The 16353-nt window shown below is 41.0% G+C and overlaps 1 protein-coding gene and 1 non-coding gene across 4 annotated transcripts in view; one reads left to right on the forward strand and one right to left on the reverse strand.

Annotated features, from left to right (window-relative positions):
• LOC145456744 (NACHT, LRR and PYD domains-containing protein 3-like) overlaps nt 1–16353 on the reverse strand; it is an 84154-nt gene that overhangs the window by 6226 nt on the left and 61575 nt on the right. For 2 of the 3 annotated variants that reach the window (XM_080334864.1, XM_080334855.1), the window contains 5 exons: nt 13466–13618; nt 6370–6450; nt 5487–5657; nt 5238–5421; nt 843–897 (listed from right to left, as the gene is read on the reverse strand). In XM_080334864.1, coding sequence (XP_080190990.1) covers nt 843–897; nt 5238–5421; nt 5487–5657; nt 6370–6450; nt 13466–13618 — 644 coding nt within the window. Of the gene's footprint in view, nt 1–842; nt 898–5237; nt 5422–5486; nt 5658–6369; nt 6451–12807; nt 13619–16353 lie in introns of those variants that run through there. The other variant, XM_080334872.1, reaches the window with a different exon arrangement.
• Trnae-cuc (transfer RNA glutamic acid (anticodon CUC)) lies at nt 10789–10860 on the forward strand. Its single transcript has one exon. It is a non-coding gene; the product is annotated as a tRNA-Glu (tRNA).

The raw sequence follows: 16353 nt of genomic DNA on the forward strand, positions 1-16353 counted from the left end.
GCTCTAAAACATTCATTTGGTACCTGGCCCGCACTACGCCTTGTTCAGGTAACAATCACCGCTGGACGTACTTTTGGCCTAATTAAGATTAAAATCAATTGTTCGTTTCATGGCCAGGCGTAATGCGTGCGTAACGCATTAAAAAGACTGTGCTGCCTTGCAATAAATGAATTTCAGCTGCGCTATACTGCGGTAATTGGCACTCATCGCATAAAACGCACCATAGTTATACTGTTTATTGTGTCATAATCTAACAATAGGAATTGCAAACCTGTGTCGAAACTTAGCGAAGAATTGTACGAATTAGCGGGAGTGCTTTACGATTATTTTTACTTTTTTGAGTGCCCGGCCATTTCGGCCATTTAAAGTGTTATAGGGATATCCAGTGTCGGAATAAAGCGGATTCGACTGTATATTCATAACAGTGAAGCAAAGGGTTGTTGCTATATGATTTTATTTTGAAGCTCGACTTCAAATTGTCTTTCGCACCAGATCTGCAAGAGTATTATATATCGTTTTATACTATATATCGTGACCAAAGGGAACCAAACAAATCTCTGCAGCTACAGCAGCAGGGTGCCAGAAGCAAGGTGCCGACATCCAGTGCATCGCATGGGTAAGTGGAGTCCGTTTTGCATGAAATCTCATGGTAGCGTCCTATGCGATAATGTAAGAACTGTCTCGAAGATCAAAAGTCACTTGGTATTACTCATTCCATCAATTAAATGAGTAAATCTCAGTTAATTCCGCTTTAGGATGTAGAATGCAAAATAACACCCACCAGATGGCAGTATTCCATTCCAAAATGAGCTATTGTTTCAGAACTGTCGCAATATACTTACCTATCTTGAAAACCTTTGTCGAGTTCCTGCCAGGCATCTTTCACGAATCGATATGCTGAAATGAAGGGAGTCGTCAATATGAAAAATACATATTATTTCCAGAGGTGGTCAATGTAGTCAAGAAAGCTACTCAAGTAGAAGTAGAAGTAGCGGCGATAAAATCTACTCAAGTACGAGTAGAAGTACTTCTTGCATGAACAACCTAAAACTACTTGAAGTAGAAGTAGAATTGACTGACTTTAAATCTACTCAAGTAAGTAAGTAGTTGTGAAAACGATCGTAATTCGTTCGCATGAACTGTCAATAGCTGCAAATGGAGCTATGCTGAAGTGTAGAGAGCTTGATTCATATTGATGCTTCCCAGGAGGTGTCAATTTCTGACAGAATAAGCAGTCGTCCACATCATGGGATGTAAATGATAGTATTGATAAGTAAATGCGATGCTAATCCTTTGTTTACTCGAACACTCCGTTTTAGAGAATATTATGGCATGGCGCCCTCCCCCATATTACAAGGCCCCTAGTTCAGTCGAAAGGCAATGCGGAGATGTAGTGTCGGATACGGCTTTAACACTTTGCGCGATTAGTATACGTTAATTAAAAATATGGCAAATTGTAAAAATGCCATAGGGCGTATCGCTTTATTTTCGAAAAATATAAGGCATTACTACACTTGCTTTTATACTTCAACATGTTTGTTCTCCAGACAAAGAACTGAAACTTTAATTAGAACTCAACGTATAATACCTGTAATTGAAAGAAGAATACAAATACTACTTCAAAAAAGCAGAAAATATAGTTCATGTCTTTTGTCCAGAAAGTTTCAACGGCAGTCTGCTAAAACAGGTCTAACGTTAAAAAAAAGTCAAATTCCACTTTTTTAGATTAGGTGACGTCATGGGCTGTTAGGTATAATAGGTAATTGCTAAATTGCGAAACGGTAGTTTCAAACGTTATGGGGGCCATACTTACTGTGATAAAATGTTTGATATAGACGACAATGCGGTGTGAACGGAACCACGAAACCCGGTATCTTATTCAGCGATACTTTCGTTAAAGCATATTCGTCACTCCATATGTACCGTGCGCGAAGCGCAACGACAAATCTTGGTATTACATGACTTTTCTGAAAATTAAATGTTGGTACTACGTGAAAACAGCCCCGAAATTCCTCAGGCTATCTTTCTTATTGGGGCATTAAACTACTTCTACTTGAAAAACTGAAAATAGCGAAAAGTAAGTAAGTAGTTCACAAAATATTACGAAGTAGAAGTAGAAGAACGGCGAAAAGATCTACTAGAGTAAGTACCATAAGTAGAGGAAAACTACTTGAGTACTTCCAAAAAGTAGAAGTACTTCGTTACTGACCACCTCTGATTATTTCGAGAGAATTGCGCAGACAATGAAGCGAGCTATCCGGTTTGATACGAATTCATATGACTGCGGATTATCAGTTTCACACCAATCATTTCTTAATCCTGTTCAACTTCAACTTCAGATAGAATGGCCCAATTTAAATTAATTCGTAATGTACAAAATTTTAATAACAATTACGAATCAGGACTGCACGGTTTAACTGGATCTTATTTCCATATATGAATAACATATTGTAGAATGAAACAGATGAGAACGATTACATCAACGCCTCTGAACTCAAAATAATAACTATATTTTGAAAAGGCTGGGCATAGACTAGCAAGCGCAATAGCGAAATGAGATAACACCATGGATAATTGGATACCGACCTCGAGCATGCGTACATCAGTATTATCCACGTATTAGGTGTGTTTGGGGCTTGCCAAAGACTTGCAAATTAGCGTAAGGATTCGCCAGGTTAGGAAAACAATAAAAATCACCGTGCTAGCGTATAGCACCAATACTTACAGTGCCAAAGCTAACGACTTGTTTTCTAAAGCATCCCTGTATTGATTCGCAATAAGGCATAGTCGGAATATGATATTCTGCATGGTATGACGTAGCCTCATCATAAATAGTCAAATATTTTAGATTTTGATATATGACTCTCGTCGTATCCGCTTATTTTAGTACACAATTATCTTGTCTTGCTAACTCACGGCTGCTTTCTTACTGGTTTGAACGTTGGTGCTAGTACGCATTTGAGAATCGATACATAATAATTGTATGACGTAAAAATAACAATATTCAAGATCTGAACTAGGGAGGGTGTGAACCTTTGAAAGGTTCAGGTTCGTGTGAACGCGAACCTTTTTGAAAGGTTCTGTGTGATCGCGAACGAGAACCTCATGACGTCACGTGACGTCATATTGCTAATTCCAACCTTACATTTCAGTGAAGTGACATATAATAATGTACACGATACCTAGCGGCCACTCGGGCCACATAATGCCACAATACTGAAGTACATATTGATGTTTTAAACTTCGGCAGGTGTATCAACTGGGACAATCAAATGATAAAATAATCCCATAAAATCAATATATTCCGTCGCTTTGGCAACAATATCGATGAGGACTTGGAAGGGAATATAAACTTACCGCTTAACGGTCTAGACCAGACCGAACAATATATTCGGCGTCTGAGCATTGCTACGTTGATAACGAGCAGAGAGTAAAACGGCTTTCTATACTTGCTACCGATATTACCCCATTAACAAGTTAGACAGCAGTAGTCAACATCTCGATCTCACGGATTTGGTTTTTATGATGCAATGAACATATGAAGTAAAGATTGACCCCGTACGACTGCTAGATATTTTACATCAGACGGCGATATCAATTACATTGATTGGTTGAATAACCTCCATTCATTGACAACAAGTAGTGTTTTTCGCTCTTGGTGTTGTGTGATTGCGGGCCATGGGTGGCGAGTTAGCGCAGTGGTATAATCCGCGGCTGCAACACCAATGGATGCGGGTTCGAGTCCGACCGAGGTCGACTTCCGAATTCCGATATCTAAGTGTTGGAGGTTTACCTAGGCTCCTCCTCGCCACCTCATCCGCGTCAGCGGTGTCTTACAAAAGCCTAGAGGTGGGCCGTGCTATAAGTCGGCAGCTACGGAAAATAAGGAGAATATCGGCCTGGTGTAAATGACCATAGTAGTCGACAAACACCATGAATACCCCAAAACAAAAAAAAAAAAAAAAAAAAAAAAAAAAAAAGATTGCGGGCCATGAAGCTTACATCAGAGAGTCACTAAATATTCACAAGCGGAAAGCTGGATATTTCGAGCAAACTTTTGTAACAGAGCAAGTAGAATTTTTGAGATTGTCAAGGTGCATGGTCGTTTAGTGTTGATTTTTTTTTATGCCGCCAGCGCCATGCATAGAGTGGCCAGCGGTTGAAATGCAATAAATTTCAACCGAAGATGTCTTAATTAGGTGAAAATTGCAATATATGAAAAAGTATCACAGTGTAAAGTATCACGTTAACATCATCCCTAATCTGAACCAGTGGTCTCCAACCTTCTGGAACTTTGGTCATCCTATAAAAGGGAGGGATAGATTCTGGCAACGTTTCGAATTTAACGGCATGAAACATTGACCTCGTGCAAGGTTCATGCTTGGACTGGAAGATTACCATGGAATCATAGATTTGCACTGCCATAAAACCTGAAAGATTACCTGATTCAGATGACGATGCGTGTTTCATCACCTTAGCTCTCGTCACCTGCAGGTTAGGTCAGAAGATTCTACATATCCACAATTGAAGTAGGTATGAAAAGTACATAATAGTTACATCGGTAAAAGAAGGTATTTGCTCTCTACAGCACGTTAGCCGTGGCAAGTTCACGATTCAGTACTAGTAGCTCCCGGCGGAAGGAGTCGCAGAGTTGCTCATCACTTTCATTGTGCTCTTCGTGACTATGGTTATCGGATACTCATGCATTTGAATAATTCTACAGCTCGGGGCCTCCGTTTCGCCCGCTTTGATATTGCATTCGAGCTTGTACATTATATGCATATTTGTTCCAGATCCATTCAGGGAGAGATGTCGTATTTTGACGACCCTAACCCTTAAAACCATCGCCTCGTCTTCATAAATGATGAGTGGGATACTCCCATAAGAAATATGATCACTTGATCAGGCTGGACATCAACATCAACATTGTCTATTTCAACAAAGATACGGATAACGAGGATGATTATTAGCTTTTTAAAAAACTAATATATAATTACATCTCTCAAAAAATTAGTAGTGATGATTTTCGCATTAAAGGCTTTTTGCACCACGGCAATTGAGGTATCATAATTTATTTGATTTAGGAGCGTTTCCAATTAGGTAATTTATATAATATGACTGCGCAGTTCAATCTGACGCTTTGAGTCGCGCATAAATTCCAATCTATCGGCGATAATGTTGGCGTCAGTTAAAAGATTGGATAGTTGGAAATAAACTGTGAGCTAACAATTACTCACTGAATAGAATTTCCAAAAGATAGTGACCACTTGATATCCTCTGGACTTCTTTCAATTTCTCCTCGCTCAGCATATCCTCTTTCCAACGGTATATCAGTGTAACTTTCTTTGAATTGGAGTTGACGAGAGACGCTATGTCGTCGAGTGAAGCAGGGAACCATATTATGCAGCGGTTATATTCGATCTGTGGCGTACAGTATATACTTCGTGATGTGCAAGTATAGTCTAATTCGAAATGTTTCTCAGTACCTTTTCATCCTGACACGCTGTAACTATGTTTTTGAATTCGGCCGCATTCCGACAAAAGAACATTGAATGAATTTTGACGATAACACCAAAATTTGATATTTCGTTCCCGTGTTTTAAAATCTCATCATAGTTGCAAGTGTGCCCATGTACAGCGATATCTAAGACTTCAACCTAAAATATGTAAGATAGAGAAAACCAGGGTTGTAATGACTCGACTCGAGTCGGGCTCGAGTCACGATTTTCAGATGACTCGAGTCATTTTCTCAAAATACGGAAATGACTTGACTCAACTCGAGTCAATCTGTGTATTGATTTGACTTGGACTCGAGTCATGCGCAATGACCAAGTCATATGACTTGAGACTCAGACGGACACGACATTTCATTGTAATTTCGAAAAATAGTAAAGTAACCATACTATTGGGATTTCGTCTATTGGTACTGGTACTTGAAAATGCGATCAGAAACTGCCAAAAGTGAGGAAAATTAGTATATTATAATTGCAAACTATTCGATATCATCAAACAGAGTTATAAAAAGTGGGTTTAACAAGACTTTAACTGGAAACTGAGCAGTCAACACAATGACTTGGACTCGGACTCGAGACATAATACCATGCATGACTCGGACTCGACCCTTCACTCGCTGACTCGGACTCGGACTTGACTCGGTGGTGAATTGAAAATGACTCGACTTGACTCGAGTCAAAACTATAAAAGTGAGATTGACTTGTGACTCGGAGCCTTGTGACTTGGTTACAACCCTGGAGAAAACCAGGTAAATTCACTAATTCTCCACAAAAGTTTTGAAAAAACTAATATTAAGCCCACTGACACAGAACATAAAATCATCAAAGTTACAATTAATCAACTGCAGAATCCGACCTGAAAATCCCTGATGCATTCTTCAATAAACCGCCAATCGACGTTTTCCTCTTCTGTGCAATCAAGTACTATCTTACTGATCTGAAAGCAGTTAACGTTTCATAATACAAAGATAAGCATAACCCAGATCCAAAATCATACATTGATGGGGCGAGCAACAATCCCGCATATCCGAGCTGACGAAACCATAATCATTAATCAGTTATATCAGCCATTAATTTTTACATCATAACAACACGGCGTACAGACTGAACCACTGTTGATGCCGAAATATTATACAACACTCATTATATGGTCGGCGGTATTCTTATCTCAAGCACTAGACGCCTTTTTCGATGAAATATCGTTATTTTCGAAACAATGTGGGCATATGTAAATTGCAATCGCCAAAGAATCTCAAGTGGAAGTTTTGTGATACTGTTTACCAATAACAGATACAATTGACTACTTCGCGTGGGGCTGGCCGTCATAATTACTTATGATTACGTGATTGGTGTCTTTTGTATGCAATTTTGTGTAAGCAGAACGATGAGTTGTGAAAAGGAAATTTGAATGCGTTCGATATGCTACGAGTGGCAAATTGCGCCGACTGAAAACAAGGATCTGCCTTTTCACAATTCTTACCGAATAGTGATTTTTATTAGAGATGATGTGAACGTGAAGTTCACGTTCGCGTTATGTGCGTGAACCCCAGAAATTTGGACGTTGGTGGGTTCTGCGTCGTGAACCTTTTTCATGTATCACAACTTCTCACATCATTATAATGTCTTTGATTAAAATTCTTTCCATCCAAACATCGGACCACTCTCTGCACGATGCTGGCATCGAGAAAATAAATCCAGCACCAAAGAAGCATAGACATTCCTCTTTCATAACTTGTATTTGCCTTGTTAGAAGAGTTTTCTCGAAATATTCAGCTTTCCGTTTGTGAATATTTAGTGACATTGCGCATCTAGCTACACATCTAGTACATTACTGTTTATTACTGATGCACAAAATGCACTGTGGATCAACAAAGTCTTAAAACAATATAAAAAACATCATAATATCATTTTCACACAAAATTAAACATAATGAATACATTTTGCAAATCAATGTGACTTCTGCCTTTTCCTTTCGGAGAACAATTATGAAACGCATGGCTTCGCCTTAGAAGTGCCATCGTAATTTTAGGTTGAAACGATTGATTACAAATGAGCTAATATATATTGTAAGGTACTATCGGCATTTTGTAAGGAGGGCGTTTTTAATTTGAATCCCAAGTACCCTGCGTATACGCCACTGAACACGACGAGTCACGTCATCATATACTGATTGGGCTTGATTGCCTGCAGCAAATGATGGCCACGCCCGGAGTGTTACCACGAATCATATGCACGAGTTCAGTGTGTGTGACAGGCAAGATACAGCAGTAACAATACCAGTGCATGGCGGCTCGTGACAATATCGGGTGGTGGGGCAAGGGCTGCAAGCGACTTTTTATTAAGATGACGTCACAATGGCGTTTTCCAACGTAAACAAGTAACTTAATGATGGTACGGTAACATGAATTTCCCGGCAACAGTGATTTTAACGCAGAGGTCTCAAACACGCGGCCCGTGAGAACATTTTGTGCGGCCCGCGACGGCATTTTGGATTTTTAAGTATTCGACAATTTATTCAACAGCCACATATCTTTGATTGATTTGGGAACTTAGAGTTCACTCAGATACTACTGCAAAAACCGGAAATCTCATCAGAGCTCACTGTCACATCACTCTCAAAAGCTTTTATCTGGTGGAAGATCAGCTATTAGTAGGGATGGTGTGAACCTCTGAAAGGTTCAGGTTCGTGTGAACGCGAACCTTTTTGAAAGGTTCTGTGTGAACGCGAACGTGAACCTCGTGACGTCACGTGACGTCATATTGCTAATTCCAACCCTACATTTCAATTAGGTGATAGCCTATATTAATGTACTTGTACACGATACCTAGCGACGACTCGGGCCACGTAATGAAACAATGCTTAAATACATATTGGCGTTTGAAACCTCGCTATATGTATCAACTGAGGCAGTCAAATGATATGATAGTCCCATAAAATCAATATCATCCGTCACTTTGCCGACAATTTCGGCGAGGAGTTGCCAGTGAATATAAGCTTAGGCCTTAACGGTCTTCGCCAGACCGGACAATGCATTCGGCGGCTGACTATTGCTATACATTGATATTGGGCAGAGCGTAAAACATGTTTCCATATTTGGCACCGATATTAGGTTACCCCACAAGTGATACAACTGTAGCTAACGCTTCAATCGCACGGATTTTGTTTTAATGATACAGTAAACATATGAAGTCAAGATTGACTGCTAGATTTATTACATCAAAAAGCGATATCAATCTCATTGATTGGTTGAATAAGCATCATTCGCTGACTACAGGTAGGCCTACTGCATGTCGCTCGTGATGTTGTGTGATTGCGGGTCAAGCTCACAGCAGAGAGTCACTAAATATTCATAAACGGGAAGCTGGATATTTCGTGCAAACTTTTGTAACAAAGCATGTAAAATCTTTGAGATTGTCAAGGTGCATGCTCGTTTTGTGTTGATTTTTTATGCTGCCAGCGTCATGCATAGAGTGGCCCGCAGTTGAAATGCAATAAATTCGAACCAAAAATATTGAAGTGAAAATTGTAATATATGAAAAAGGTTCACAGTGCAGAACCTACCAAGGTTCTGTTGTGAACGCGAACCTATAAATTTCCGAGGTTCACACACAGAACGCGAACGTGAACCGCAAGTTCACACCATCCCTAGCTATTAGGTCACATTTCTAGTCCATGACGATAAAACACGACATGTTGATGATTCGTGACTGAAAATTGTGATTGGGACTTGAGGCCAACAATTCGTAAAATGACTCGAGTTCGGACTGACTGGATTTTATAATATAAATGACTCGAGTTAAGTTAAACGTTAAAATCACAGAAGGACTTGTGACTCGGAACGCCGTGACTAATTGGTACGACCACTTATGCAACAAACTATTAAACTATCATGGGAAATAGTGGACTAATATAGGGTTACCATATTTTTGTGAAGCAAATTCCGGACACTCTTTAGCGCCCACTAGTGGATTTTAGAATGGGGGTAGCACATTGTCCGTCAATATGACGTCACACTAGCAAAGCATTGCCCATCGACTGTATAATACACAGGAATGCAGTGGAACTAGTGGAACATAGGTCATGAATTGGGCCATCTGTAATGTGCTCTCCGATGATTGCTACTTGCTAGGGTCTGCAATCGATTTCTTCACGGGCCGGATGAAATCGTCTGGTGGGCTGTGTCTGGCCTGTCGGGATTGTGCTCGACAGCCCTGCTATACTGTTTGGTTGGTGCGGCTATCTGGTAATGTGTTATAATCAGGTCCTAAACGACATTTTTCATGCCCCCTTCCACCCAAAAAAGCACTGATCTTGGGCCCACGGGTCCACGGGTCGATGTAACTTGTTAGGCACTTAGTATAGGTCTATGCATTTGGCTGTTAAATTTTATGCATTAATTCTGTCAATAATATTGATTCTTCGATATATTAGACTACTATAAAATGCAGCAGCAGGTTGCACATCTGGTGATTTCCAACCTTTTATGGTCGCGACCTCATTTCTCACTTGAAAATGTTCCGTGGCAAAGCTCAAAACTTGATAAGCTGATTACTAAAAAAAGTCAGCTTGCCCACACTTACTCACGGCCTAGGAAGCTGATAACGTCCAACATCATCACGATCCAGAGATAAAGGCGGACGACCCCAAGATTTGGAACCACTGTCTGTGATTGAAGCATCCAATCGGCCTTAACCAACTTGAGGAATATACCGTTAGCTTATAATTGCGATTACAATCAGACTTATTTCAGTAAATGATGGTTATTTATATTTATTTTGATTGCATTTTTTGGCGAGGGTGGTACCTGGTGCCCGTACTAATATCATTATACGTTGCATCAACTCGCGCGCGGCGCGAAGAACAATTTTGAATAGCATAAATCTGCTTGAAAATAATATTGTTTATGTTGATTTACGAAAAACTTTTGAGCCTGCTTCCAACCTTCAAAATTCCGGACATTTAGGCATATTTCAGAAATTCCTCCCGGACGCAGATTTTTCAGTGAAATTCCGGACATGTCCGGGAAATTCCGGACGTATGGCAACCCTAGACTAATATATCAAAATGTCGTTACTTGCGTTACGTAGCGTGTATAGCTATCTGATCAAGTCAACATGGAATCCATTGGCATTCAGTCACCCCCGTTATGTATAGTTAGTTACACAACCTGGGTGATCTTTGGTCTCTTCATCCATATTATTATTGGCGGTGGCGAGTAAGGTAGTGGTACGCTCCAAAGCTGTAACTCCAAAGCTGCAACACCAATGGAGCTAATCCCAGATGGTCTAGGGGTCAGGATTCCTGGCTCTCACCCAGGCGGCCCGGGTTCGATTCCCGGTCTGGGAAAAGCCATTCTCCGTTGTGTGGCGAGATAGCGCAGTGGTATAATCCGCGTCTACAACACCAATGGGTGCGGGATCGAGTCCGACCGAGGTCGACTTCGGAATTCCGATACCCAAGTGTTGGAGGTTTACCTAGGCTCCTCCTCGCCTTACCAAAAGCCTAGAGGTGGGCCGTGCTATAAGTCGGCAATTACGGAGAATAAGAAGAATATCGGCCTGGTGTAAATGACATAGTAGTCGACAAACACCATGAATACCCCAAAACAAACAAACAAACAAAACCAATGGATTATTCGGTGATTGGATGTTTCTATTCTAGGGGTCCTTAATCAAGGGTCTGTGGATCCCTTCCGGGGTACGAAGCACCACATCAGGTGATGCGAGATGCATTATTGGATTGTAGGCCTATGCCATCTAGAACTTGAAATATTGTTGCAAACAAACCAAAAGTGGAATCTTTTCTGGGCTAATTTATTCAACTGGTAAATATTCTTTTGCACTATCCACAATTTTACGAGAATAGGCTTTTTGATCCCGTCCCGTCAAATAAAGCCTACTTGGTGATTATACATTGAATACCCCTATTATTGATGGTGCGGCCCGCGGCGTAACCAAAACTAGGAAATTGGCCCGCGAACACATTTGAGTTTGAGACCTCTGTTTTAACGTATGTGCCACGAGAGGTCCGCCGGTGAGCTGTGACTTGAAGTGTGGTAACTGCGTAAACGGCGTACGGAACAAAGATTCAACACGGTTCATGTTCGCACTAGACCTGACTAATTATCTGCAGAAATGGAAATGACTATTCCTCGAGAGATAGCGTAAGCCTAATTGGAAAGGTCAACGAGTTCGGACAGATACGCAATTGTTATCTCATAGATTGGGCCGGTCATATTGAATCCAAAACATCATTCTGAAGAACTAAGAATAGCAGCCTCGGAAATTCGGTCTCGGTACAGCATAGGAGATTTTGGCCTTGAAACTGGAGACTGTAACACGACACATAAGGCTTTATTACTGTCTATAGGTCTGCTGCGAAATCGCCTTTGTAAAATATATTACCGAATAAATACGTGGATAAAAGCCTTAAACTTAGTACACTGTTACATGACATCATCGAGAAGTGGCCTCGTGGCCCTTTTCGGTATGGTACACTGTCAAAATTAATGCGAACAGACCAACACCGAATTTTGCGTAAAATTTACTGAGGAATAGGCTGATCAAGTGATCAGCTGTTAGCCGCCATCGAAAACGAAATAGATATCGCGCTTGACAGGGGGTTGTAAGCAAATGGCTTGAAGGCCACAATTTCACGGTGAAATTGACATTGGAGAATATAATATCAAAGTAAATATTTGAATGCAAACTGAGAATGATATCATCATCTCAGTTAACGTTACCGCAGATACACCGGCTTTTGCGTGAAACCCGCAATGCGTTGTAGGCTAAAGTGTCAGATCGGAGCACATCTCTACCATACTCGACCTTGAAAACGAAATTACTGCCTAATCACTGAGTGTCAACCTTGAGACTTGGCACAGCATTCGATACTAAAATCAAGACATACCGTGCAAAAGCTTATGACGGATCTAGGTAAGGAGTATCGTTAAAGTCAATAGAGACCAATACCGGCTTTGCGTATAATCTGTTAGCGATAAATGACGAGTCAGCTCTCACTCGAATTAGGAAACGAAATTACCACTAACACAGTTCAGTGACAAACTTAAAACTTGGTCACAGCGTTCGATACTAACATTAAGACTTACCGTGCCAAATTTCATAACCGATCTCAGCATTGAACATCGTCAAAATCAATGGATACCAATATCGGCTTTTGAGTAAAATCTGTTTGCGATACATGACGGATCAGCACACACTCAACTTCAGAAACGGAATTACTACCCTAAACTTTAAGTAGAAACCCTGAAACTTGGGGCAGTGTTAAATACCACCATCACGACATGACATACCAAGTTTCAAGAATTTTCATGGTGTGAAACACCATCAAAATCGACCTATACCAGCATAGGTCGACTAAACGCATATGACGGTAACCGAGTTCAGCTATAGATACGATTGTTACATCACACCTAAGGGGCACAGAGCTATTGTGCCCCGGTTGCTCGGTAATTTTATGAATAGGAGAGAGTAAATCACCGTTTCTTTATTGTGCGCGGCTTTGAGAGAATAGATAGACAGTGAAAGCTTGTTATGAGCGCTACCGGGGCATGCCCCGGCTAGGCATTCGCAAAGCGAAAACACAGAAGAGAATTCGATTTTCGCAGAGACTTCGCTATACATGGGCATTTACAAGCGAAAGGACAAGAAGAATACCATTTTCGCCGTGATTTCGGTATATATATAGATTGGTGTGCGTCTATAAATGGTAAAGAAATGTTATTGAACAGAATTTTAGGTGGGGCAATGCCCCAGTTGCCCTATAGGACGAGCCGCCACTGAACAATACAAAACAAACGTGGCATTGTGTTTGAGTATCAAATAATGCATTGTGTGTTCTGAGCATAATAAATATACGTTGAGCGTACAAGTTCATGGAATTCATATGTCATTATAAATGTATGCAGTAGGCTACTAGCACAGAAACTTACCTTTTTCAATTTAGTCTTCGATATCGTACGAAAATCAGCGTACTTGACATTTAGCTGTTCGTCAGGTACTTCTAAATGTTTTGCTCCGAAAAGAGCGCAACAATATATAACTCGGGAGTGTTCAGAAGCCTCGTCGAATTTGAGCGTTGATTCCTATCAAAGGTGTTTCTGTTAAACCGGACCTGGGTATTGCGTGGCCAGCGAAAAGTTCCTTGGAATTTGGACTGAAAAATCTATTTAATAATGTTAATGTGAGGGTAAAAACTACTGTCTAAGCGGATCCGGATATGGGTTTATACTATGAAGTTTTATTTTTTATTTTTCTGTACTGTGAGTACCTAACCTACTCATGTCGTGTGAGTAATCCAGCTACAAAATAAAGGCGATATAGCAAAATTATGCCGTAATAATTAAAGTTATAATTCACTGTTTTCCTATTCGAGTTAAAATCTTGTTTGCTGCCAGGCCTGTGCCTTAAACTGTGACGTCATATGTGTCTGAATCCTAATTCGCAATGCAACGTAATCAGTGCTAGTGATTAGCGGTCATCCTGACTGATAAACGATGTCATGTCAAGCATAGGTAGCCCGTCCTTTTGAAAGGACAATTCTGACGCTAATATTCAGTTGCAATTCAACAAAGTCGTATTATCAGTGCTGCGCGAGTCCGCGAACAATTAGCGAGATGCGTCTGTGCACGCATATCGCATCGCACAAGGCAACGCGACGCGATCTCGCGCTGAGATGATCATAAATTAGATCATTGATTGCCGCGCGCTCGGCATTCGTCGTTGGACTGAGCATTAACACAGCGCGACAATTCTGAAACACGAAAGCCAGACAAGATTTATGATTATAATCGCGCGCGGCTAATCAGTAATTATCCCTTATCCGCCAACACAATGGGTTTTTACTTAGTATTGAGTAGCTCGCATCGCGACAATTGGTTGCTGGTTAACATCGATTTTGACTGCATTGCTGCATTTCCCGATTTACGTTCGCAAATCATAATTGGATTAATATTTTGGGCACTGGAATAAATTCCAACCAGCAGACACTCAATAAAACACTGTTCAACGTTGCGCTACGAGAATATTTATCTCAAAAATGGTTTACGAAATATTTTAAGGCGGATCAAGTTATAAATGAGAAACTCCCTTGCTACGCACCTGGGGTTTTTATGCCGACAACACGCTGGTTAATATCAGCCCGCGGACTACGTAGGCCCCGATCAGCCAGTCGAATTTGATCGTAGGAAGGTGCGATTTTAATTACCCATGTGTTATTGCATTGAGAGCAATATGGGCGCGTGCCGCGACCTTATGAATAGAAATCCCAAAGGTTTGAAATTCGATCCGCGATGTGGTTGCGCTCGATAGGGTACGTCCAGCCATGAAGTTTATTGGAACACAGAAGGTGCCCGTTCAAACTAATCGCATAAATTCTGAATTTGCGCCAGCGAGAATCTCGTGTTGCATCAATGTTTGACATCGCAATTCAACGCCGTGCACTGCACAATGCGCAGTATTAATAACAAATCAAACACTGACAAGTGATACCGAGGGAATAGGAGTGTATAGAGCAGACAAGAATTAGTAGCCTACAGATAATAGCAAACGAGAAAGCGCGCGTGTAATCAGTAATTCCTCAACTTGCTTACTGGTACTGCACAATGGGGTTCCAAGTCTGACATCGCGACAATTGTTTGAGATGCATTGTTGCATTTCCTGACAAAAGTTGGCAAAGCCTTGTTAGAGTAATGAATCTGCGCACTTTGCGAAGGAATGACTTTCAATTCGCAGGCATGCACAAGGATACTGTCCTATTTCGCGCTCGAAGCCTCCAGTTAAAGAGACTATCACGGAACTAACTCAAGAATTATTTTGTAAACGAATATGGGCGCAAATATAATTTAATTAAGAGAAGAAGAACGCGAATTCGCTCGTCTGATCGCGAAAAATGGTGTTTCTCAGCGTAAGCGTGTCAAAATCGAGGTTGCTTCGATTGTCTGACTACTAATCACGGATTACAATTTATTGGGGCGTGTTAAGCACTAGTTCGTCGTCGCCAACTAAGCTGCGTATTCAATTATTCGCGCGCGTATCCATTAATGATAAATAGTTGGCATTTATGCGCTATCACGGACTCGCTAATCGACAGCGCTGATGATTTGCAATCGCAGACGGAGGGCGTTTAATCTCATTGTATGGGGTGGCCGCCACCCCATAAATGTGTCATGCGGTGGCTGCGCCACCCCGCCACCCCGTAACCCGGAGCCTATGATGTCAAGCAATGAATGCTGTGGCTGAAGAACGACATTTCAACAAGATTTGGAGCAATAAATATTTCCTTGCTGAAGTCAGCCGTGAACCGGTCTTTTTAGTTTATCGTGAGCACCGAGAAGGTATCCGTGTCTAAGGAATATAATTTGAGTGGGCATTATGAGAAAAATCATGCAGTGAATGCTGCATACACTCGCCTGATGTGGCCTTGCTGGCGAATCTAGTTCAAGAACAAGGCTATTTTACCAAGCCACACAGAGCTAAGGACCCAGCCAAATATTGACGCATCCACTTAACAACATGTGTTAACGAGGTAATTCACTGCTTTCGATTTGGAAATAAAACTGCACTCCGGGGAACATAGTCTTAACCAGTGGTTCTTAACCTTGTCTCCAGCGCCCCAAAGGAGAGGTTTGGATTTTGAAGTCGGCGAATACATAATTCAGGGGCGATACGGGGGGAGGGGGGTGACTGAGCTCACGGGGGCGCTGAAGAAAAATGGCGTAACAGTAGATGATGTAGTAGTTCTCCCAAGGACATATGATGACATAGTAGAAAAACATTTCTATTGGCTATATATAAATATAACCAAAAATTCTCGTTGCCA

The sequence above is a fragment of the Botryllus schlosseri genome, chromosome 2, assembly GCF_051294905.1.
Source record: "Botryllus schlosseri isolate E-star chromosome 2, Bs_hap1, whole genome shotgun sequence".
In the NCBI taxonomy this organism is placed as follows: Eukaryota; Metazoa; Chordata; class Ascidiacea; order Stolidobranchia; family Styelidae; genus Botryllus; species Botryllus schlosseri.